The sequence below is a fragment of the Mobula birostris genome, chromosome 5 (assembly GCF_030028105.1).
Source record: "Mobula birostris isolate sMobBir1 chromosome 5, sMobBir1.hap1, whole genome shotgun sequence".
NCBI classification, from domain to species: domain Eukaryota; kingdom Metazoa; phylum Chordata; class Chondrichthyes; order Myliobatiformes; family Myliobatidae; genus Mobula; species Mobula birostris.
Window position 1 is genome coordinate 98,759,800 of NC_092374.1, and position 25,819 is coordinate 98,785,618.

A 25,819-nucleotide genomic window follows, 5' to 3' on the forward strand; every position below is an offset into this window, starting at 1 on the left:
TCACATTCGGAGCATAAACATTAACCATAGCAACCTTTTTATTAAAAAGTAACCCAGTGATTAACAAAAATCTGCCATTAGGATCTGAGATAATGTCTTGATCAATAAATGTAATTGAGAGATCTATAAAAATTGAAACGCCTTTAATTTTGGCTTGGGAGTTCGAGTGGTATTGTTTGTCTTTCCAGAACTTAAAGAAGCGTTGATTATCCTCTTTCCTTACATGAGTTTCTTGTGCAAAAATAATATGAGCATTCAGTCTTTGGAATACATTGAAAATCTTTTTCTGTTTTATTGGATGGTTTAAACCATTTGTATTCCAAGAGACAAAATTAATAATGTGAGCTGTAATTTAAGATTAACCCTTTGGTGAGTAAAGGGTTAACCATAATGTGAACTCATGAAATCGGAAGAGGAATACATGATCAGAGAGGAACCGGAAATCCCGACACTGCAGACATCTTTGTAGTTCTAAATCAGCTCAATAGAAAAAATTAAAAAAGAAAAAGACTACCCCATATCTTTGGAGTCCCCAAGACCCCCGAACTAAGCCAGAAAAGGCTGAAGAAAGAACTAACTAATACTAAATCTAACCCCATTTCTGCAGGAGGCAACTCCGAAGATATGTTATATAGATGACCCTCTCCCCCCCCCCGCCCCGGAAACTGATATATATAAAAAAAATTAAACACTATACTAAAATAATCTACATAGTATAATTACTAAGATACATAAATAAGAAAAAGTTAGTATCAATATGTATGATTGGTTAATTATAAATGAAAGTAAATAAAATATTGCTTCCAAAAAAAGGGGATTATGGGAAGAAAAAACATAAGAACATGGCGTCCCAAAAAGAACAAAGGAGATTATGCAAAAAGAAAAGCAAATCGCTATTTTAATTGTACAGAAACAAAAATAAAGAACATATAACTGAAAATGATCGTCAGATCAAATCGTTAGTAATAATATCGGAAAACAAAAAGTTAAGGAAAAATTAACTAAAAGAAAGTAACGTTATTCGCAAGAAATAACTATATAAATTATAAAGTAATAACTATAGTAGTAAGCACAAAACAAAAATCTTGAGCTTATCAAAAACCTTCATTGTACGGTAGTAGAAGGTTTTTTTTTAAAAAAACGCCAGAAAAAAAAGCTGATACTGAGAGCACGGAACATTAATTAAAAGGTGGTGTCCGTATCAGATGGGTAGTTATCATCCAAAAAGCTTCGAGTGACAGTTATGAAATGGAAGACGCGACGAGATCCATCAGGAAGAGAAATTCTGAGACGTGCAGGATATAATAATGCCGGTTTGAGATTTTTTTGATAACATTCCGACATCGGAGGTTTAAAAGTCAGTCGCTCTTTCATCACTTCGGGACTGTAATCTTGAACTATCCTGAAGGAATGCTGGCGATACTTGATCATCCCTTGTCGACGAGCGGTCTGGAGAAGCTGTTCTTTAACATTAACGTAATGGAAGCAAAGGATAATTGGTCTCGGTTTGGATACGGCCGATGTTGACTTTGGCCGCGGTATACGGTGGGCACGGTCAAGTAATGGAGGCTCGTTGGGAAAAACTGAACTGAACATATCCTTTAAAAGTTGAGCAAAGAATATTGAAGGGTCTCCATCCTCAACATCCTCGGGTAGACCAATTATACTCAAGTTTTGTCTTCTCGGTCGATGACTTTGGATTTAAAATGTTGCAGTTGTTTAATAGTCGAAGCTAAATTCTGCTCTAAGTTCTTGACTTTTGAATCCGTCTTGAGATTTAATATCCAGTTTAGAGATTTTACTTCGATGTTTTTGAACTTCACAATCCAGGGATTTCAGAGATTCCGTGATTGATTTTAAATCTTCATTAAGGCTTTGACGTTGTTGTTCAAATTTATCAGATAAACTTTCAGATAGATTTTGACATTGTTCCTTGAACTTTTCCTCTAAAAACTTCATCATAACCTCATAAGATAGCTCCGTTTGTTTAGAGTTACCTTTTCTTTTTCCGCCGTTGCCGTCAGAATCTTTCCCATCTTTGGCTTTGGATCTTGTACTCATTTCTTCAAATTCCAGAGTTGCAATTTAAGAAAAAATCGGTAAGATAGAATAAATCTTCTGGTGTGATAAAAATTGATTAGATCAAGGAGATCATAGGTTAAAAAAGATAACGGCAATGGAGCGAAGCCAGAAGCAACTTCACTCCATGAGTGCTCCCTGCAGACTCGCCCACAATTTACTAACCCCAACTCGAACACGCCCACAATTTACTAACCCCAACTCGAACACGCCCACAATTTACTAACCCCAACTTGAACACGCCCACAATTTACTAACCCCAACTCGAACTCGCCCACAACTTACTAACCCCAACTCGAACTCTCCCACAACTTACTAACCCCAACTCGAACTCTCCCACAACTTACTAACCCCAACTCGAACTCGCCCACAACTTACTAACCCCAACTCGAACTCGCCCACAACTTACTAACCCCAACTCGAGCTCGCCCACAACTTACTAACCCCAACTCGAGCTCGCCCACAACTTACTAACCCCAACTCGAGCTCGCCCACAACTTACTAACCCCAACTCGAACTCGCCCACAACTTACTAACCCCAACTCGAACTCGCCCACAACTTACTAACCCCAACTCGAACTCGCCCACAACTTACTAACCCCAACTCGAACTCGCCCACAACTTACTAACCCCAACTCGAACTCGCCCACAACTTACTAACCCCAACTCAAACTTGTTTGGACAGATTTTGAGTGATGTCAGCCTTCCAATCTCGTGCAATCGTCACTCTGTCCCAGCTACTGATTTGAGGACTTGCTGGGGGCAGCCTGCAAGTATTGCCCTGTGTTCCAGTGACAACACAGCATGCCCATGATGTTCAGCAGAACAACACAAACAACAGCCACAAAACAACAAAATATTGATGGAGTGAATGTGGAGAGGATGGTTCATATGTTGGGGAAGTCTTGGACCAGATGGCACAGCCTCAGAATAGAGGGGCTTCCTTTTGGAACAGAGATGGGGGGGGAAATCTCCTTAGCTAGAGAGTGTTGATTATGTAGAATTCGTTGCTACGGGCAGCAGTGGAGACCAAGTCATTGGGTATATTTAAGGCAGGGGTTGATAGATTCTTGATCAGTCAGAGCATGAAGGGATACAGGGGGAAGGCAGGAGAGTGGGGCTGAGAGGGAAATGGATCAGCCATGATGAAAGGGTGGAGCAGACTCGATGGGCCAAATGGACTAATTCTGCTCCTATGGTCTAAAATGAGCCCCTTTCCTACCTCACAGCCACACACCCACCCTCACACCTTCTGGCCTGTTCTTTGTGGCCTCATCAACCCTCCACCTCCACCTCATCAACCAACTCCTTTCACCTCCTAATGCGATCAGTCCTCTGACCCAGGACTTCCTTGCTGTGAGTACACAGGTCAGGCCCTTTGGCCCATTGCTTCCATGCTGGCCCTTTTACACTTGTACAGAGTTGCTCTTTGATATCCACAAGCTCCTGTGCCAGCTCAATGGGAGAGCGTGCAGGCTTGGCCAGCTCAGACCCTGGAACATTGGAGGTTGGAGACCAACAGCACTACCCGCTGCCCCTGCTGGAGATGGGGCTGGTCTGGGAAACAGTATCAGGAGGGGAGGTGGTCCTGAGACTGGGAGGGGGGATTGCAGGTTTTTTGGGGGGAGGGTTCAAAGGAGGAAGGGCAGGGAAATAACTGGATCTTTCTCCTCTCTCTAGAGGCTTCATCAGAACCAGCACAGGACCCCCATCTCCACGGAAGGTAAGGAACTCCACCTGAACCCTGCAGCCCCCGCCACCACCCTTTGACCTTTTCTGTCTCTTCCTCCCAGCCCCACCCTTTCACATTTGTGCTGTGTCCACAGGCTGATTTACAGTTACACACGGATGCAGGGAGCCTGGTGACACCAGCCGCTCGACCAGGTGAGGAATCTGCTCCGGTCAGGGTTTCTGCCGTCCCAGACCACCACCCACCACACCCCCACGAGGTCCGCCACTCACTTGTAGCTTTTTTACAGATGGTGATCGAGCCCCCCAGCCCAGCTCTGACACCCCAGCCAGTGAGTCGGGAACCCTGCATAAACCCAGCAGCTTCCTCTTCCGATCGTCAACACGCACTAACTTAAGGTCCAGCTCAGGTAGGTCACAGTGGTTTCTCCTCCCTCCAGGTCCTCCTCATCCTCCACCTCCACCCTCAAATCCACCCACTTCCCATCTTTTGCTCATCCAGTCGTCAACACACACTAACAAAATCCAGCTCACAGTCGTACCCTCCATCCTCCATATCCACCCCCTGCTCAATTCTCCCTTCCTCACCCTCGCCCATCTCCTCCAGCTGCTCCCCATGACCCACGTGTGCCAAATCAGCTCTCCCAGGAAGGCGGAGAGTGGTAATAGATGGGAGCATATTCTCCCCCAAAGTCGGTGACCAGAGGCATTCCACAGGGATCTGTCCTTTGTGATTTTTATGAATGACTTAGATGAGGAAGTGGAAGGCTGGGTTGTAAGTTCGCAGGCGACATGAAGGTTGGTGGAGTAGTGGAGAGTGTAGAGCTTTGCTGTAGGTTATAATGGGCTGAGAAGTGGCAGATGGGTTCAACCAAGAAAAGTGTGGAGGTCAAACTTGAAGGCAGAATGCAGGATAATGACATGATTCTTAGCAGTGTGGAGGAACAGAGGGCTGTTGAGATTCTTGTCCATAGATTCCATACAGTTGATAGCAACACACAGTGCTGGAGAAACTCAGCAGGTCAGGCAGCATCAATGAAAAGTAATAAACAGCTGATGTTGTGGGCTGATCCCCTTCTGATAGGATTGTTAAGAAGGCAAATGGCCTTCAGTAGTTGGGGGATTGAGTTCAATCTCTGTGAGGTAATGTTGCACTGTATAAAACCCTGGTTAGACCACACTTCTGAATTGTGTTCAGTTCTGATCGCCTCATTGTAGGAAGGATGTGGAAGTTTTATAGAGGATGCAGAGGAGATCTACCAGGCTGCTGCCTGGGTTGGAGAGTATGTCTGATGAGGATGGGTTGATCGAGCTAGTGTTTTTCTCTTTCAAGTGAAAGAGGATGAGAGGTAATTTCACAGAGATGTGTATGATAAGAAGCATTGGAAGAGTGAACATCCAGTAAATTTTTCCCAGGACGGAAATGGCTCACATGAGGGGACATAATTCTTAAGGTGATTGGAGGAAAGTATGGCGGGGGGAGAATGTCAGAGGTAGGTGTATTTTATTTTTTTTTTTATATACAGAGAGTGGTGTGTGTGTGTGTGTGTGTGTGTGTGTGTGTGTGAAAAACACTGCCAGGGGTGGTGATAGAGACAGGGACTTTTACACAGTGGTGTGTGTGTGTGTGTGCGTGTGGAACACACTGCCAGGGGATGTGATAGAGACAGGGACATTTACACAATGATGTGTGTGTGTGTGTAAAACACACTGCCAGGGGTGGTGATAGAGACAGGGACATTTACACAGTGGTCTGTGTGTGTGTGTGTGTGTAACACACTGCCAGGGGTGGTGATAGAGACAGGGGCATTTGCACAGTGGTGTGTGTGTGTGGAACACACTGCCCTGGGTGGTGATAGAGACAGGGACATTTACACAGTGGTGTGTGTGTGGAACACACTGCCAGGGGTGGTGATAGAGACAGGGACATTTACACAGTGGGGTGTGTGTGTGTGTGTGTGGAACATACTGCCAGGGGTGGTGATAGAGAAAGGGACATTGGCACAGTTGTGTGTGTGCGTGGAACACACTGCCAGGGTGGCGATAGAGAAGGGACATTTACACAGTGGTTGGTGTGTGTGTAAAACACACTGCTAGGGGTGGTGATAGAGAAAGGGACATTTACACAGTGGTGTGTGTGCGTGTGGAACATACTGCCAGGGGTGGTGATAGAGACAGGGACATTTACACAGTGGTGTGTGTGTGTGTGTGGAACACTCTGCCAGGGGTGGTGATAGAGACAGGGACATTTACACAGTGGTGTGTGTGTGGAACACACTGCCAGGGGTGGTGACAGAGACAGGGGCATTTACACAGTGGTGTGTGTGTGTGGAACACACTGCCAGGGTGGTGATAGAGACAGGGACATTTACACAGTGGTGTGTGTGTGTGTGTGTGTGTGTGTGTGTGGAACACGCTGCCAGGGGTGGTGATAGAGAAAAGGACATTTACACAGTGGTTGGTGTGTGTGTAAAACACACTGCTAGGGGTGGTGATAGAGAAAGAGACATTTACACAGTGGTGTGTGTGCGTGTGGAACATACTGCCAGGGGTGGTGATAGAGACAGGGACATTTACACAGTTGTGTGTGTTTGTGTGTGTGTGTGTGTAAAACACACTGCTAGGGGTGGTGATAGAGAAAAGGACATTTACACAGTGGTGTGTGTGTGTGTGGAACACACTGCCAGGGGTGGTGATAGAGACAGTGACCTTTACACAGTGTGTGTGTGTGTGGAACACACTGCCAGGGGTGGTGATAGAGAAAGGGGCATTTACACAGTGGTGTGTGTGTGTGTGTGTGCGCGTGTGTGTGGAACACACTGCCAGGGCTGGTGATAGAGAAAAGGACATTTACACAGTGGTGTGTGTGTGTGTGGAACATACTGCCAGGGCTGGTGATAGAGACAGGGACATTTACACGGTATGTGTGTGTGTGTGTAACACACTGCCAGGGGTGGTGATAGAGACAGGGACATTGACACAGTGGTGTGTGTGTGTGTGTGTAACACACTGCCAGGGGTGGTGATAGAGACAAGGACATTTACACAGAGCGGTGTGTGTGTGTGTTTGTGTAAAACACACTGCTAGGGCTGGTGATAGAGAAAGGGACATTTACACAGTGGTGTGTGTGCGTGTGGAACATACTGCCAGGGTGGTGATAGAGACAGGGACATTTACACAGTGGTTTGTGTGTGTTTGTGTATAACACACTGCCAGGGGTGGTGATAGAGACAGGGACATTTACACAGTTGTGTGTGTGTGTGTGTATAACACACTGCCAGGGGTGGTGATAGAGACACGGGCATTTATAAGATTCTAGATGGATACTTGGATGACAGAAATCTGGAGGGGTGTGTGGGAGGGGTGGGTCAGATTGATCTTGGAGTCAGCACCACTTTATGGGCTATAAGGCCAGTAGTGTTTCATAGTAACTTCTGAAAGTATTCAGCCCCCAACCCTTTGTTCACATATATGAGTATTACAACCAGGGATTTTGATCAATTTAACTGAGAATTTTTATCTGTGAATCACCTGCTCTTTTTTTTTCACAGCAGAACCCAAAAAGCAGAGGAAATTGTAAAGCATGGAAAATAAAAGTTCAAAAACTGAAATAACAGCAGTTCAAAAGTATTCATTCCCCCTTTACTCAGTACTTAGTTGAACCACCTCTCACAGCTATTACAGCCAGTAAACGTTTTCAAATAAGTCTATTAGCTTTGTACAACGTTATGGAGCAAGATTTGCCCATTCCTCCTTGCAAATTGCTCCAGCTATGCCAACTGGGGAGGGGCGATGGAGCACCCTTGAGGTCTTGCCAGAGGTGTTCGATTGGGTTAAGGTCTGGACTCTGACTGGGCCACTCAAAGATGTCGGCTTTCATCTGAAGTCTCTCCATGCTTGCTCTAACAGAGTGCTCTGGGTCGTTGCCCTGTTGAGAGACAAACTTCCTCCTCAATTTAAGCTTTCTGGTAGAAGCTAGCAGGTTTTCATACAGGATTTTTCTGTATTTAGCAGCATTCATCTTCCCATCAATCCTGACTAGATTTCCAGTCCCTGCTGCCAAAAAGCATCCCCATAGCACAATGCTACCTCCACCGTACTTCACAGTCGGAAATATGGCTGATGCACATTATTAGATTTACACTACATGTACCTTTTAGTGTTGAAGCTAAAAAGTTCCACATTAGTCTCATCCAAGTAGAAGACCTTCTCTACATCTTTGCAGTATCTTCTAAGTGACACTTTGCAAACTCTTTACAGGAAACAATATGCTTTGTTTTAAGTCACAGCTTCCTCTTTGCCACTCTTCCATAAATACCCTTTTTGTGCAAGACCTTGAGGATCGTGGAGCCTTGAACTGCGTCTCCAACACTCAGAATGACTGTTGGCACCACAGTACCCTCTCTTGAAAGTGCCGTTCCTCTCCTGTGACTAAGTTTAGACCTAGGTAGTGTAGCTGTGGTTTCATATTTTTCCACTTTTTCACGATGGACTGCACTGAGTGCTTCTGTGCCTTTGAGATGGTCTTGTACCCTTCCCCAGATGTGTGCTTCTCTATTATCTGACTTGTCTTGAATGCTCTTTTGTCTTCATTTTGATTTCGTCTGTCGGATCTTACGGAGAGAGGGTATTTATTCAGATGATCTGCCAATTTTCTACATCAACAAATTGGGTGAGTTGGTAAGGTAATGCACAGTATTGCACTCGAGGAAAGTTAGCGTAGTAATTACAAGGGGAATGAATACTTTCTCAGCCTCAATTGTTGACAGGCTTTGGATTTTTTCTTTTGGTTTGACATAATGCACAATGTTTTGTAGATCAGCTCAAAGATATCCTATTTCAACCTATTTTAAAATGAGACAGTGAAAGGTGAAAATGACTGTGGGGGATGAATAGTTTTTCAAGTCGCTATGTTCTATGTCTACAGCCTTGAGCCCTGCCTCCCCGGTGAGCCCCACCCAGATATTTGCAGAGTCACCCCTGGACATGAAGCCAGCGGGGAGGTTGCGAAACCCGGAACAGGTGGTGCACGAGGAGGAACAGATCGCTCAGCTACGCAAGGTGGGTCCATGAGCAGCTGAACCTCCTTTCCTCTAGCCCTGGCATGTGCTGTGTGACAGTCGGTCCCCAAACTCGAGGGGCAGGAGCAGGATGATGGTGCAGTGGATAGTGCCGCTACCTCCCAGCCCCACAGAACCGAACCCAGTTCCATCCCGACTTCCAGCGCCACCTGTGTGAAATTGGCTTGTTCTCCCTGACCCATGAGTATCCCCAGGTGCTCCGGTTTAGAGGGTCACGTGTATGGGTGAAGACACCCATACAACAACGTGGGGGTTAGAGGGTTACTCTCTGTAACGTGTATAGGTGAGGTCAGAATATGGGTGGAATTGGCAGGGACAATGGATGGTTGATGGACAGTATGAACTCAAAGGGCAGAGGGGCCTGTTTCCATGTTGGTTTGTTCCATATCTGCACATTTAATGGGATGATATAGAGGGAGCTTCACTCTTTGTCTGTCCCCGGGAATGTGTGATGGGACGGTGTGGAGGGAGATTCACTCTGTGTCTGACCTCAGGAGTGTGTGATGGGACGGTGTGGAGGGAGGGACACTCTGTGTCTGACCTCGGGAGTGTGTGATGGGATGGTGTGGAGGGGGCTTCACTCTGTGTCTGACCCTGGGAGTGTGTGATGGGACGGTGTGGAGGGAGATTCACTCTGTGTCTGACCCCGGGAGTGTGTGATGTGATGATGTGGAGGGAGATTCACTCTGTGTTTTACCCCGGGAGTGTGTGATGGGACGGTGTGGAGGGAGTTTCACTCTGTTTTTTACCCCGGGAGTGTGTGATGGGACAGTGTAGAGGGAGCTTCACTCTGTGTCTGACCCCGGGAGTGTGGGATCGGACGGTGTGGAGGGAGTTTCACTCTGTGTCTGACCCCAGCAGTGTGTGATGGGACAGTGTGGAGGGAGTTTCACTCTGTGTCTGACCCCGGGAGTGTGTGATGGGATGATGTGGAGGGAGATTCACTCTGTGTTTTACCCCGGGAGTGTGTGATGGGATGATGTGGAGGGAGTTTCACTCTGTGTTTTACCCCGGGAGTGTGTGATGGGACGGTGTGGAGGGAGATTCACTCTGTGTCTGACCCCGGGAGTGTGTGATGGGATGATGTGGTGGGAGATTCACTCTGTTTTTTACCCCGGGAGTGTGTGATGGGATGATGTGGAGGGAGTTTCACTCTGTGTTTTACCCCGGGAGTGTGTGATGGGATGATGTGGAGGGAGTTTCACTCTGTGTTTTACCCCGGGAGTGTGTGATGGGATGGTGTGGAGGGAGATTCACTCTGTGTTTTACCCCGGGAGTGTGTGATGGGACAGTGTGGAGGGAGCTTCACTTGTAACCCAGTGGCAATCTGTGTCTTTGGTCAGAGCATCGAGTCACGGTTAAAACAAACACTGCCCGAGGACCTGGGAGAAGCGTTGAACAACGGTGTGATGCTCTGTCAGTTGGTGAACCACCTCCGGCCTCGATTCATCTCCATCATTCATATTCCGTCCCCTGCGGTGGTAAGTGTGTCTGGACCCCATCCCCACGATGTTACCCCAGAGGGGTAAGTGTGTCTGTATCCCAACCCCACCATGTTACCCTGAGGGGTAAGTGTGTCTGGATCCCATCCTCTCGATGTTACCCCTGAGGAGGGGTAAGTGTGTCTGTATCCCAACCCCACCATGTTACCCTGAGGGGTAAGTGTGTCTGGACCCCATCCTCTCGATGTTACCCTGAGGGGTAAGTGTGTCTGGACCCCATCCTCACGATGTTACCCTGAGGGGTAAATGTGTCTGGATCCCCATCCCCACCATGTTACCCTGAGGGGTAAGAGTGTCTGTATCCCATCCCCACGATGTTATCCCTGAGGAGGGGTAAGTGTGTCTGTATCCCAACCCCACGATGTTACCCTGAGGGGTAAGTGTGTCTGGACCCCATCCTCTCGATGTTACCCTGAGGGGTAAGTGTGTCTGGATCCCATCCCCACCATGTTATCCTGAGGGGTAAGAGTGTCTGTATCCCATCCCCACGATGTTACCCCTGAGGAGGGGTAAGTGTGTCTGTATCCCAACCCCACAATGTTACCCTGAGGGGTAAGGGTGTCTGGACCCCATCCCCACAATGTTACCCTGAGGGGTAAGTGTGTCTGGATCCCCATCCTCACGATGTTACCCTGAGGGGTAAGATTGTATGTATCCCATCCCCACGATGTTACCCTGAGGGGTAAGTGTGTCTGGATCCCATCCTCACGATGTTACCCTGAGGGGTATGTGTCTGGATCCCAACCCCACCATGTTACCCTGAGGGGTAAGTGTGTCTGGATCCCCATCCTCACGATGTTACCCCTGAGGGGTAAGGATGTCTGGACCCCATCCCCACAATGTTACCCTGAGGGGTAAGGGTGTCTGGACCCCATCCCCACAATGTTACCCTGAGGGGTAAGTGTGTCTGGATCCCCATCCTCACGATGTTACCCTGAGGGGTAAGAGTGTATGTATCCCATCCCTACGATGTTACCCCTAAGGAGGTCTCGGGGTAACATCGTGAGGATGGGATCCAGACACACTTACCCCTCAGGGTAACATCGTGACGATGGGTATCCCATCCTCACGATGTTACCCCTGAGGGGTAAGTGTGTCTGGATCCCCATTCCCACAATGTTACCCTGAGGGGTAAGGGTGTCTGGACCCCATCCCCACAATGTTACCCTGAGGGGTAAGTGTGTCTGGATCCCCATCCTCACGATGTTACCCTGAGGGGTAAGAGTGTCTGTATCCCATCCCCACGATGTTACCCTGAGGGGTAAGGGTGTCTGGACCCCATCTTCACGATGTTACCCTGAGGGGTAAGTGTGTCTGGATCCCATCCTCTCGATGTTACCCTGAGGGGTAAGTGTGTCTGGATCCCCATCCCCACCATGTTACCCTGAGGGGTAAGAGTGTCTGTATCCCATCCCCACGATGTTACCCCTGAGGAGGGGTAAGTGTGTCTGGATCCCATCCTCACGATGTTACCCTGAGGGGTAAGTGTGTCTGGATCCCATCCTCACCATGTTACCCTGAGGGGTAAGAGTGTCTGTATCCCATCCCCACGATGTTACCCCTAAGGAGGTCTTGGGGTAAGGGTGTCTGGACCCCATCCCCACAATGTTACCCTGAGGGGTAAGGGTGTCTGGACCCCATCCCCACAATGTTACCCTGAGGAGAGGTGGACTGCTGGTAAGTTTGATATTGATTCATTATTGGCACGTACGTAGATGGTGAAAACATTGTCTTTCTTACAGTCGAATCATTACACAGTGCATTGAGATAGAACAATAACAGAATGCAGTATCAAGTGTAGCAGCTACAAAAAGTACCAGGTAAACAAAGTACAAGATGAGAACAAGGTAAATTCTGAGGTCCCGAGTCCATTTTATCATACGGAGTCTTACAACATAGAACATAGACATCTGCAACACATTACAGGCCCTTCTGCGCACAGTGTTGTGCCGACCAGGTAACCTACTCTAGAGACTCCCTAGAATTTCCCTAGCACATAGCTCTATTATCTTTCTAAGCTCCATGCACCCATCTAAGAGTCTCTTAAAAAGACCGTATTGCCTCTGTCTCTACCAACATTTCAACAACAGACTGCTGAGGAATTGGAGGTGCTGGGGAGCTTTCTCGGCTGTAATGTCAGGACGGGATGTTCACTCCAAGGGACTTGAATCTCTCAGTCCTCTGAAGCTGAACACTGTTGATGTAGCCAGGAGCATGTGTCCTGCCCAGCCATTTCCTGAAGCCAATGGCCAACTCTTGACATGGAGGGAACACTTGTTGCCATGACAACATGTCACTAAGCTCAGAGTCTTCTTCCTGTACTCTGATTCATGTTCTTTGAAATGCAGCCCACTACATCTGCAGACTCACAGATCATGTTGGAGCAGAATCTGGCCGGGTAGAGTTGGGGACTGAGGACACAGCCTTGTGGAGCACCAATCATGCGGAGGTGCTTTGTGATCTGTTGGTGGGATAGGGGAGGGGTGGAGAGGGAGTTGTTGGGTCGTCTGAGGCCCAAATTGGACCTTGGAAAGAGGAAAGTAATCAGGACCATGGTGCACAGGAGGGTTTGGACCTAGGGTGTGGGTTTGAGGGAGGTTGGGCTAGATGGTACTGTCCTGTCTGTCAGAGCCTGCTCTCACTTTCAACAACTCCACTACCCCCGCCCCATCTGTCCATCCAGCCAAAGCTGAGCCTGGCGAAGAGCAGGAGGAATGTGGAGAGTTTTCTGGAAGCATGCCGGAAGTTGGGAGTCCCCCAGGTGCGTACTAAACTTCGCTGACTGGGGGAGGTGATGGTGGGAGGGACTCTAGGCCGATTAGGCATCGGGTGATTTCTCACCCACCTGAATCCGGGATGATCACTTGTTGTGGTGAACCCGCCCTCCCATCTGTGAGGGAGCTGTATTGGGACGACGTCTCCCACCAGCTCTCCTTGACCTCGCGCACACTGCGGCGTTCGCGGGTCAGAGACGTGACTCCGCTACACTGAGGGAAGCCAGGATGAAATGGTGACCTGTTTGGGGATAGTTTTCGTGTTGTCTCAGTGTTTGGAGCCGTGTGCTGTGTGTAACTCTGCTGTCTCTGCCTCCCCCTTGCCCTCTGTCCCCCCTTCCCTCCCTGTGTGTGTGTCTCCCTCCCTCTGCTCACCCCTACAGCTCGATCTCTGCTTGCCGTCCGACATTATGCAGGGCCGGGTGTCCCGGTTCCGAGGGACGGTGCGGGAGCTGCTCGAACGGGCCGAGGCGGCGCCACGCTGCCCGAAGCACCATCTCGCCGGCTTCTCCGCCTTCTACGTCTGCCTCATGTTGCTGCTTTACCTGGCCTACCGGCACGTCCCGACCTTCTAGCGGGGGCGTTGGGGGATGGAGAGGGGCACCCACCGCAAGCGGGGTGGGGCAGTACTGGGAGATGTCTGGAAATGAAACGGGCGGGGTTAGACCGGACCTTAAGAGGTGGTGCCTCCTAGCCTGGGAGTCTTCGCCGTCCCGAGGGAGGGTTCACTGGGTGGTGGTGTGGATCCTGGGAAGGAGGGTGTCTCCAGCTGGGATCCCGGTGGTTAGAGTTACGGGTTCAGAGCTGTCCCGGGGGTCAGGGTCAGGTGTAACCAGGTCCTGAGTGTCTGGGACGTCAGCCCTGTTCTCCCTTCGGGGTCAGGTGTAATTTATTCTGCGGAGGGGGAGGTGCTCCCCGGGGTCAAACCCTGTAGTGTACAGAGTGTATATACAGTCGGTGCCGGCGGTGCCTTAATAAAGATGCGTATGTGTAGCCGCTGACTGCTGTTGTTGTGGAGGGAAGGAACGGTGGGGAGGGAGAGGTTTGTCCGCACGCTGTCTGTACTGTCTGCTGTCTGTGTCGCCGCCAACACTGTCCTCGAGCACCGGAAGCCCCGGGAGAAACTAGGATTTAGGGGAGGTGCGGTGATACCCGAAGCGGAGGGGGGATGGGGAAGGTGGCGATGATGAGTCGGAGGGGGAGAGTTTCAGAACTCAGCGGCTCTGCGCTTCGGACACAGACATCTGCCCTTGCCCCCTCCCCCAATCCGCCCTCTTCGGACACTGGCCCTGGATCCCGGGCTCATGCCCAGTTCCGGCGGTGCCAGTGGGGGGCGGTCATGGTTTTGTTCCAGACGGGAAGCCCAGACCGCGCGGATCTTGGAGAGAGACGCAGTGACTGATGATTCAGGTAAAGAAACCAGAGAGAGTCCACACCCCTAACTGCGGGGGTGGGGAGAGGAATGGGATGCGTGGGTGCATGGTGTAATTAACGTGGTGTGGGGGCTCAGGGCGGTGGAGGGCTGCACTGGGGTTCGCTTCCTGAGGCTTCACGCCCGTCTCCTCCGTATTCAGTCCCGGCCCACGCCCGTTTCCTCTATATTAACGCCAACTCGCATGTATCTGCAACACTGTTGATAACTGGGGTCGTGTGTGTGGTCTTTACCCCTGTTGCAGTCCCAGTGAATTTTTTTCGGGATGGGGTTGTTGAGAGATTACGACGGTGCTCCTTCTCCACAAGGCTCCCCTCCTCAGCCCTTGTCTTTCATGAACTAGGACACATAGTTGGAGACCTCTCGGCACCACTCATCCGAATTAAGACTTTGCTGCCCGATAGTACGTGCTTAGGCCGACGGCATAGTGTCGACCTTGTGATCTCCTTCACGAAAGGGTAACTTTTCCCTCCTACACGGCCCGATCCTTTAGTTCCCAGCCACCCACCGATCTCTGATTAAGCCCCGGTGTCCAATGCTGCCCCTGGGACCATTCCAGCAATAAACCCGCCCCCTCGCTCTGTGATCAACCCAATGTTTATTCCCTTTGTATATGACCCCCTTATCCCTAAGTCTGACCCCATTCTAACGTCCCCTCACCAGCTTGCTGTCCTCGCATGTTGTCTCGGAAGGAGCACGGTTAGACTGGGCTTGTGTCCCCGAGTTTCCTTCGGTACCCTATGCACTTTCTGACACTCTCCCTTGCTCCTCCAGGACATACTCTGTGAGTCCCAGCACATTCTGGAAGAGGACGGGCTGCTGCGGGTGGCGGAGACTGTGCGGCACTTGGAGCTGGCGGCGCGGCGCAAACCGGTGCGGCTGGCAGAGGGAGAGTGAGGAGGCCGGCGGCGGAGTCTGGTACTGGCCTGGAGCACCCGACTATAACGTTTATGCCTTCCCCATCATCCACATGAGACATGACGTTCCGGGACAGCTCTCTCACAGACTTGGACACGCCATTGACGGGAGACCGTTCAGTAATCGAGTTCGTACTATCTCTGCAAGAACAGTTCATGTGCCCTCTCCCCAAGACACTGAAAGTGAGTTGAGATGATCACCCAGCTTTTCGCAAGTGAATCTGCCCCACCACCCCCTCCAACCGGGACAGTTCACTTGCGGCGTTTAAAGGGAACATTTCTGTCTCTCTTCGGGAACCTTCCGAATTTCATTCCTTGGCCGCTAGTTGTAACATTATTGTTGCCTTGACAACTTTGGACCATAACCTGTCACAGGCACCCCTTTTATAACACACGCGTTTCTCGCTCCGTCAAATCTCAGAAAAAGTCCTCGACGGGAAAGTTGGACCACGTCTCCCTCTCCTCAGACAGAGGTTACCGGGCCTGCTGCTTGCCGTACTTCCTTTCGGGATTCCAGCATCAACCGTGTTTTTCCGTTTCCAATCATCTCCCAGTCCGCGTCACCCCTCCTCCCACGGAAACAGTTCCTCTCGCATCCAAAGTTTCCACGGGGTCCCCTCGTATCCAGAGTCCTAAAAACAAACTCCAGTCACCCAGCAGGAGTAATGTCCCCATTCCTGGAATTATTTTGGTAAATCTCTTCTGTGCTCTCCAAAGGCGTCACGTCCTTCCTAAAGTGCGGTTCCTGGAACTAGCCACAGGGCCTCTATCTCCTTGTCCAGAGCTACTCCACAGTCTAGCCAGTGTGTGGATTGGTTCACTCTGTGCCTCTTCATAAAACTAGGACACAGTCTACATTTAGCCCCCACGTCCCTGTCTCAAGCTGCCTTCAGCGTCTAACAAACTCCCTCACCCTTCCGTCACTATCGCAACTGCTTTCTCCCTCTCTTCCCCCTCCCCAACACACATGGAACACCTGCCCCCTCCCGAGGAACTGTTCACGTCAGGCTACATTCCTGTAACCGCAGTTGGGGTGGGGATAGACCCCTCTCACAGTGCCTGGACGAACAGTCCCTCTCACCGCCCCCCCCCCCCGCTCGACGTGAGGTTACAGTGACCGTTGGAGAACTGTCTGCTGTTCTCACGTCTGTGGGATCTTGCTGGGTTCAATTTGGCCTGTCAACCCTCCCGTCGGAGCCGCGAGGGGCTTACAGCCTGGCTTGGGGTGTATGGTGCCGGAGAATAGGGTCTGCTACCGGCGTGTGGCCCCACTGTGGGAGATTCTGTTCCGCGCTGAGCTCCTGCCCGCCCAGAACTGCTTCTCTGGGCTGTGGGCTGCTGAGGCGTCCCAACCTGACGAACGAGAACTGCCGTCCGTGGTTGTTACGGATTCGCACCGATGGCGCTCACACTTCCCGGGCACTGATCATCCCTCCACAGTCTGCCCCCTCCCTCGCGGTCGGCGCAGATCCTCCAACCACATAAATTACCGGTCAGGACTTCTTATGTGGCTGACGCAACGAGCACTGTGATAGATAATTATTCCCGCCCAATGAATCCTCTCTCAGTAACACACATCAAAGTTGCTGGTGAACGCAGCAGGCCAGGCAGCATCTCTAGAAAGAGGTACAGTCGACGTTTCGGGCCGAGACCCTTCGTCGACTGCACCTCTTCCTAGAGATGCTACCTGGCCTGCTGCGTTTACCAGCAACTTTTATGTGTTGCTTGAAATTCCAGCATCTGCAGATTTCCTCGTGTTTGCCCCTCTCAGTAATATTTGTCGCCCATTGGATCAACTGCTATTCACTTTGTTATCCGATTGGTTCCCCTTCCACCCATGCTGTTGGCCAGTTGGTTCCAATCCCACCGCCGCAGCCCATGGTTTGATGTGAAGTACCGGGAGATCACACTTACACTGCTAATGGCATCGGGGCTGAGATTGAGAGTGCCTTTCTCCCTGCGGGATGGGTATTCTCCACATCCTTCCCACCGTCCCCAAAACACAATAACAACTCCTCCTGACAAGCAGTTTATTGACAAAGCGTTTACTCTGGCATCCAACAAATAACAGCCGCGGTTGCCCACGGCCAATTCTTTCACGACCAGTCCAGCCAGTCTACTCTCGGCTGTAAGAGACGGTGCCACTCTGCAGTCGCCTGCTCTCCAGTACTGGGGTCGCATATCATTTCACCTGCGGTCTGAACGTGGTGAAGGACAGAGGGAAGCAAGCAAAACCGAGCGACTGCGTAGCATAGGATAAGTATGGCCAGTATAGCTATGGCGGGCCGAACGGTCTGCCGTCATACTCTGACACCACGCTGTAAATGTTCACCCAACCGGAGGTGAAAATGAATCCGTACACCAAGCAGGCGTCGCCTCCCATCAGCCGGCCGAGGACAGATTGCCGGAGACTTGCTGCCGACCTGCGCCCCTCCCCAGTCCCACCCCGCAGGGTGACGCGCAGACTGACGTGAACGGCGAACGGACACGGCTCGGCCAAGCATCCCGGGGCCCGGCGCCTTGTGGCCGTACGTTGCAGGGTCAGATGGTGGAGTTTATGGCAGAGGTGGGCGAGTCCAGCTCGTGGCGGAAGGAAACTCTCGCTTTCTCACTGAAGTAAGCGCCGTAACTGAGATTGTGGCCGCCGGCCCCTGGCTTGATCGGGTGCACAGACTCCAGTGGGGATACGGGACCTGAGCGGAGCGGAAATCACACAGAGGATTAACCCGGGACACATCCTACACAAATGTGTCCTGATAATCCTACCCCTTCCCTCGCCGTGAATAGTACACCCCCCCCCAATTTCCTTCACACTCACCCAGTCCCTCTCTATGAATCGAGCAGAAATAATAGGACATCTTGAAGTGGGGGACCGTGACGGGAGGGGTGGTGCTGAGGACCTGTCTGTTTATTATCGATATCAAAAGGTCAGGGTGGAGAGACCAGGCGCGACATTTGCAGGTTTTCTGGCGGCAGAGTAGGGTTAGTGTTTACTACTGGGTGGCAAGGCAATTCGGACGTGGTCCGCGATGGAGCGAAGGGACGTTGTGCGACAATACGGTGGCAAAAACACACATAGAGAGAAAGGTGGAATTCGTTTGATGCTGGTGGGAGACGAAACGCGTCGGTGTTCCGGCGATCTTGAGCATTTTTGTATACAGTCAGCAAAGACCGTGAGCCATTCGGCCCATCGAGTCTTCTCCGCCATTCCATCATGTCTGACAGTCCGTTTGTCCCCGTGTCTCACTGGAAACCGGGACTGGGATTGTTAGGGTCCCCACAAAGGGCGGGATTTTCTAGTGGCTATCCATTTCAATTCGACTTCCCATCCCGACGTCTCCAAGCTCCCCTCTACTGCCACGATGAGGCCAGACTCGAGTTGGAGGTGCAACACTATGGAAGGGCTTTGCCTATGACGGACCGGGCTGTGTCCACAACTTTCCGGAGAGGTTTCCATTCTGGCGCATTAGTGTTTCCATACCAGGCCGTGGGGCAATCAGTCAGGATAGAGCGGGTTAAAATATCGGCACCGCATCGTGGGCCAAAGAGTGCTGCAAGTTTTCTATATTCTCATGACAGTCCTGAGCACAAGGGGGGGGGCTCTTCCTCGAATTATCCAGGGTCCGGTGAGACTACAGCTAAAGTATTACCCACAGGAAGGAGAAATGTGCATCGGGGGGAGGGCAGTGGAGGCAGACCAGGGAGGGGAAGAATGTTGTTTGAGAAGACTAGAAACCAGTTCTCCTAGTTAGAAAAATGAGAAAATCTCGTTGGACCAGCTCGAAAAGTGGCAGATGGAATTTAGTGCGAGGTCCTACTTCGGTAGGAACAACCAGGGCAGGTCTTACACAGTGAACGACAGGGCAGTGAGGATTGCGGTAGAACAAAGCGATTTGGGGATCCTGATCCATAATTCATTGAAAGTGGCATCGCAGGTAGATGGGGTTGTACAGAAAGCTTTTGGAACATTGGCCTTCATAAATCAAAGTACTGAGTAAAGGAGATTGTATGTTATGTTGGAGACTTTGGTTAGACCCAGTTCGGAGTATTGGGTGCAGTTTTGGTCACCTACCTATAGGAAAGACCTAAATGTGGCTAAAAGAGTACACAGAAAATGTACAAGGATCTGAGTTATAAGGAAAAGTTAGGTCTTTATTACTTGAAACGTAGAAAAGTGAGGAAAATTGATAAAAGTATACAAAATTATGAGGGGTATAGGTAGGGTAAATGCAAACAGGCTTTTATTTTACTGAGGTTGGGTGGGACTACAACCAGAGGTCATGGGTTAAGGCTACAAGGTGAAAAGTTTAAGGGGGACATGAGGGGAAACTTCTTCACTCAGAAGGTGGTGAGAGCGTGGAACAAGATGCCAAACACAACGGGTGCATGCGATCTCAATTTCAACGTTTAAGAGAAGTTTGGATAGCTACATAAATGGTAGGGGTATGGAGGGCTATGACCTGGGCGCAGGAAGAGAATTGGGTTGAGAGGGATAATAAATCAGCTGTGATGGATTGGCGGAGCAGACTCGATGGGCCAAATGGCATAAATCTGCTCCTCTGCCTCATGGTCTTTATGGTGGTAGTACACCACAGTGAATTTGGAACAGGCAGTGGCGCTCACTGAGAGTAGTGGTGGGGAGAGGTGGACAAAGGAAACACTCACCTTCCAGCCTCTGCCTCTTGGCCAACTTGCCGCGCTCCCTGCGCCTGCTGTACCAGGGAAAACACTTAAGTACGTCCACACCCATCGCTGGCCTGTCAGCGAGCCGTGTCCTGCGACAAGGTACCGGAGGTGGGGTCAGCATACTCCTCTGCTATCCCCCAGCCAGACTCCTCCTTCGTCTGTCCCCTTCCCTCACACGCCCGCCAAACCCTCGCCCTACCTCCCCCCACCCTCTGCTCCAGGCCCGACTGCGGAGCGCGGCGCCGCAGCTGCCGATCGATCCACCAGCCAGGGGCAGGTCTGCAGGACACGGAGGGGGATCACGCTGACCCTCGATCTCCCCGCGCTGTCCACACCCTCCCCTCTCTTTTATCCACCCCCAGGATCATTGGGCAGTGGCCGGGGCATGAACCCAGGCAGATCGCCCCTTCCTCTACTCTCCCGCGAGTCGCTCAGAAATCTCGCTGGTCACAGCGGATTCTCCGCGCCGCTTATTTAATCCCCTGAAGCAAACCCCGTTAGTCCGTACCGTCTGCGCTGCCGGGGCGGGACCGCAGAAACCTACGGAATTCATTTCTGACGCTGGCCCTGGGATCCGGGCCAATATCCCTGAGCCCTCCCTCGGGTTCTGCAACGCTGCACACGAACCGTCCCTGGTCGCAGAGTAACCCGGGGAGTGCTGGCAGTCAGACCGACCCCGAGGGGAGAGCAGGATCTGCTCAGGGGGTGAGGGGATACATGTGTGGTACTATTGAAAGTGGGGTACATCAGCGGATAGGAGCCGAAGGTGGGTTCAAAGAACTGGGGCGGGGGGCGGGGGGCGGGTCACAGTGAGTGATGTTCTGACGTTAACTCCCGCCAGCAGCGACCTGCCTGTGAACTGCTCAATGTAACTCGGGGTTTTCCTCACAGCAAGAGACCTAGTGCCCAGTGCCGCTGTCCGGGGAGACACGAACCACACTCAGTCCCATTCTCCGAGGAGACACTGGCGCGTTCAGGGCCCGTTCCCCCTGGACCCGTGCCAGCACAGAGGAATTGCACTACGCTGTTACAGGGCCAACGACGAGTATTCATTTCCGCCGCATTCTGTAAAGAGTTTGTACGCTCTCCTTGCAACCTCGTGGGTTTCATCCAGTACTACGGGTTCCATCCACATTCAGAACAGGTACCGGTTAGGGTTAGTAACTCGTGGACACGCGATGCTCGCACATCCTCGGACTGTGTTAGTCGGTGCTTCGATGTGCATGTGATAGATAAAGCTAATCTTTTAATAGTTTCATTGACCAAGACTGCACAGCGCACAACAAAAAGGTACTGAGGCCGGCAGGGTGTCTCACTATTCAGGCAGAAAGCACAAGAGATTCTGCAGATGCTGGAAATCCAGAGCAACACACACAAAATGCTGGAGGAATTCAGCAGGTCAGGCAGCGTCAATGGAGAGGAATAAAAGGCAGTGTTTCGGTCCTTCATTGGGACTGGAGAGGACGGAGTCAGGGTACAAGATGGGAGGTGATAGTTGACAGCTGAATGAGAAGAAATCTGATAGGAGAGAACAGTGGACCGTGAGGGAGGGGCACCAGGGCAAGTGATGGGAGGATTATGAGGACCGGGGAGATGGAAGGGGCGGGGGAGGAAGGGGAACAAAGAGCAGTTGCTGGGAGTTACAGAAATGGATGTTCATGCCACCAGGTTGGGTGCTACTGACATGGTATATGAGGCATTCCTCGTCCAAGCTGAGGATGGCCTTATCATTGTAGCAGAGGAGGTCACGGACAGACAGGTCAGAATGGGAATGCATAGTAGAATGCGTGGCCACTGTCAGATACCACCTTTTACAGTGGGCGGAGCAAAGACATTTGACAAAGTCTCGCCAGTGTAGAGGAAACCACACGGGATTACCAGATACAATAGGTGACCCCGACAGACTCACAGGTGTTGCTTCACCTGGAGGGACTGTGTTGGGGTCCTGAAAGGTGTTGAAGGAGGAGATGTAAGGCCAGGTGTAGAACTTGTCTTGCCACAGCTGTTCTGGTGGAAGCGAGACCCTGTAAGGTTTGAGTGTTGATGCAGCCAGCCAGCTGACATGGATAGGTGCCAAAAGGGAGATCAGTGGGGAGGGATGAGTGGACAAGGAAAGGACATAGAGAGCGATACACATTGTACCTGTGCATATGTCAATAAACTTAGCTTTGATTTTACCTGATCCTTATTCAGAGTACATTTATTATCGAAGTATGTGTGCAGTATACAACCCTGAGATTCGCCTTCCCATAGACCGTCATGAAACAAGGAAACGCTATGGAACACGTTCAACAAAGACACCTAATGTACAAATAAGAAACAAATCGTGCAAATGGCAAAAACACAAATATAAAACATCAAACCAGAGTCTTTGAAATGGTCTAGGACTGTTTAGTTCAGTTCCATTTTGTGTTGTGTCATTTGCTGACTGCAGGTCCCAGGGTCAGCCCACCTCGATCAGAATCAGACAAAATAGCAACGTGAACTACAGAGTCCAATCCAATCCATAAACCCTGCCCCAGACCCAGGACTCTGGCACCATCCTCAAACCACACTGATCAAACCCTGCCCCAGACCCAGGACTCTAGCACCATCCTCCAGCAGGCAGGGATGTGATTCAAGATTGTTTATTGTGATCCTTCAGTAAATGTGTGTCAAGAACAACAAAATGATTGTTACTCTGGATCTGATTTTAAAAAAGGATACAGAACACAGTAAACACCATCCACCCTGCTCTGCTGGGGGAGAAGCTGACAGCGATGCAGGTGGATGCTTCCCTGGTATCATGGATTCTTGATTACCTGACTAGCAGACCACAGTATGTGTGCTTGCAACACTGTGTGTCTGACAGAGTGATCAGCAGCACTGGGGCTCCACAGGGGACTGTCTTGTCTCCCTTTCTCTTCACCATTTACACCTCGGACTTCAACTACTGCACAGAGTCTTGTCATCTTCAGAAGCTTTCGGATGACTCTGCCATAGTTGGATGCATCAGCAAGGGAGATGAGGCTGAGTACCGGGCTACGGTAGGAAACTTTGTCACATGGTTTGTCACTTCATCACATGTCACATGGAATTATCTGCAGCTCAATGTGAAAAAGACTAAGGAGCTGGTGGTCGACCTGAGGAGAGCGAAGGTACCAGTGACCCCTGTTTCCATCCAGGGGGTCAGTGTAGACATGGTGGAGGATTACAAATACCTGGGGATACAAATTAACAATAAACTGGATTGGTCAAAGGACACTGAGGCTGTCTACAAGAAGGGTCAGAGCTGTTTCTATTTCCTGAGGAGACTGAGGTCCTTTAACATCTGCCGGACGATGCCGAGGATGTTCTATGAGTCTGTGGTGGCCAGTGCTATCATGTTTGCTGTTGTGTGCTGGGGCAGCAGGCTGAGGGTAGTAGACACCAATAGAATCAACAAACTCATTCGTAAGGCCAGTGAGGTTGTGGGGATGGAACTGGACTCTCTCACTGTGGTGTCTGAAAAGAGGATGCTGTCCAAGTTGCATGCCATCTTGAACAATGTCTCCCATTCACTACATAATGTACTGGGTGGGCACAGGAGTACATTCAGCCAGAGACTCATTCCACCGAGATGCAACACAGAGCGTCATAGGAAGTCATTCCTGCCTGTGGCCATCAAACTTTACAACTCCTCCCTTGGAGGGTCAGACACCCTGAGCCAATAGGCTGGTCCTGGACTTATTTCATAATTTACTGGCATAATTTACATATTACTATTTAACTATTGTTACATACCCCGTAACTGGGTTGCCAAACCAGCAGAAATGGATCACTCAGTTGGAGTCTGGATTACTAGAACTAAGAAAGTTTTATTAAAGAAACAAGCAACACAGTAATCGAAAGGATAATAAATGCAACAGTTCAGCAATGATAAACACACATGTGCACAGAATTAAGATAACAGCATCAATCAAGCTCTATCGTTGTCTAGGGATAAATGACCAAATTTCAAAGTGACACAAAAGTTCAGTCCAATTTAGTTCAGTTCGCAGTAATCGTTGCCATGGCGATGGACGTGGGGGGAGGGAGAGAGAGAACGACTGATCATTCAGAAACGGCTTCCACTCACAGACCGGCGATATTTGCTCACAAGCAGCTTTCGAGCGGGTCCTTTGTGATGTCACCTGAGGTCACCGACTGTGACCCCCTCCTCCAGATGCGGTCAATCCTCTGCAGTGAACCCGGCACCCAAGCGAGGGTGGACACACACCGGGTTCCCGCTGATCGTACCTTTCCACCCTGTGCGTTTAACGTCCGGTACTTCCCACCGACTCGTGAGAGGCGCACCGCTTCCAGGGTCTCGTTACCTCGGGTGTCGTGTGTCTCGCCTTAGCGAACCTGTCCCTTTTTATCCCCCTGCTGGGGTATCGCCTGTCCATCACTTCAAACAGTTCAGGGTTCAAGGGGGGAACCGCTCTGGACAGCTCTCTCTCCTGTCCCTTCATTACACATCTCCAGATGCTGCTTCATTGTTCCTTATCTCTCTCTTGAAGACAGGTGGCAGACCAACTGCTGATCACACAGGACAGCTAACATCTTATCTATGTGTATTCTTGTCACACTATATATGGTTTTATTATCATTTAATTATTTATGGTGCAACTGTAATGAAAACCAATTTCCCCTGGGATCAATAAAGTATGACCATGACTATGACAAAACAATGTTCCTGTACCCTTTGAATGTGGCTAGAGTTAGCTATACACAATTTTTTAATGGCAGTTGGCAGTCCAATTTAAATGTGCATTACTGCTACTAACTGGACGGGAGAGTGGTGTAGGGAACTGGGGGAAACCCCTCACCATTTCTCTTTCAAATCTCCATAGATTGTAAGTAATGAAAGATGATACTGTGGATTAAAGTCACTCCCATAACTTAACTAAGCTTTAAAATGTAAACTATCCACCCCCAAAGATTGCAATGAAGCCTGCATTTGATTTCTTTCAACGTTATATGCTTTGAAATAGTATTTGACAAAACCCACACAACCCAGAATAATGTTTCCAACAAGATATAAGGAATAATTAAGCAGAGTATGCCCAATCCTAAATCGTGTCAAAATAATTCCTCCCCTTCTTGTTTTATCTCCTCCTCCCACATACCTAACAGTTTTATGTATTATGTAAAGGTGTCTCTCCTTATTCCCATTACCCCACAAGTCTTGCCATAATCCTAATTCTTAACCCTACCAACCTCTTGGTTTCTGATTTGCTCAGTGCAAGGTCTATAATCCACAGATGTACTTTTAACAGCTTTTGTAGCTAAACAATCAACCCGCTCATTCCCCTCAACGCCTCTACGTGTAGGAACCATAAGAAGGGACGTGTAAACCAATAGCTTATAGATGAAATAATGTTTGATGAACTTCCAACAGTCAATCCAATCTACAGCGAGAATGACCTGACTCATCAAAACTGAAAAGGAATTTGAACAAATTATAACTTTACGTGGACAATTTCCCCCCCACCCACCTTAAGCCTGGAATTAGTTAGTCTCTGGCAGGGCAGAGTCTCTGTTTCAGAGTCCGTGGACTGCACTATAGGACGTACAGTACTGAAGCGGATGAGAGAGGAGCTAGAGGAATGCACGCGCTCATCTGAACCAATGAGATCACCCGGGCTTTGGAGGCGGG

The 25,819-nt window shown here is 50.0% G+C and overlaps 2 protein-coding genes across 3 annotated transcripts in view; one reads left to right on the top strand and one right to left on the bottom strand.

The window, feature by feature from the left end:
* LOC140198389 (leucine-rich repeat and calponin homology domain-containing protein 4-like) overlaps nt 1-14,118 on the top strand; it is a 68,689-nt gene extending 54,571 nt beyond the window's left edge. Inside the window, exons 13-19 of the mRNA XM_072259485.1 lie at nt 3,760-3,802; nt 3,906-3,963; nt 4,059-4,178; nt 8,696-8,829; nt 10,193-10,330; nt 13,035-13,112; nt 13,509-14,118. Coding sequence (XP_072115586.1) covers nt 3,760-3,802; nt 3,906-3,963; nt 4,059-4,178; nt 8,696-8,829; nt 10,193-10,330; nt 13,035-13,112; nt 13,509-13,700 — 763 coding nt within the window. The 3' untranslated portion in view covers nt 13,701-14,118. The remainder of the gene's footprint in view (nt 1-3,759; nt 3,803-3,905; nt 3,964-4,058; nt 4,179-8,695; nt 8,830-10,192; nt 10,331-13,034; nt 13,113-13,508) is intronic.
* Nucleotides 14,119-17,490: 3,372 nt separating this feature from the next.
* On the bottom strand, nt 17,491-20,903 carry LOC140197918 (uncharacterized protein C17orf114-like). 2 transcript variants are annotated; one of them, XM_072258525.1, is made up of 3 exons: nt 20,669-20,903; nt 20,140-20,249; nt 17,491-18,167 (listed from the first exon to the last, which is right to left on the bottom strand). In XM_072258525.1, the coding sequence occupies exons 2-3, from the start codon at nt 20,222-20,224 to the stop codon at nt 18,016-18,018; spliced, it is 237 nt and encodes a 78-aa protein (XP_072114626.1). In that variant the 5' UTR covers nt 20,225-20,249; nt 20,669-20,903; the 3' UTR covers nt 17,491-18,015. The 2 variants fall into 2 exon arrangements, with proteins under 2 accessions (XP_072114626.1, XP_072114625.1); XM_072258524.1 differs by lacking the exon at nt 20,669-20,903 and having other exon boundaries at nt 20,140-20,350.
* Nucleotides 20,904-25,819: the final 4,916 nt, after the last annotated feature.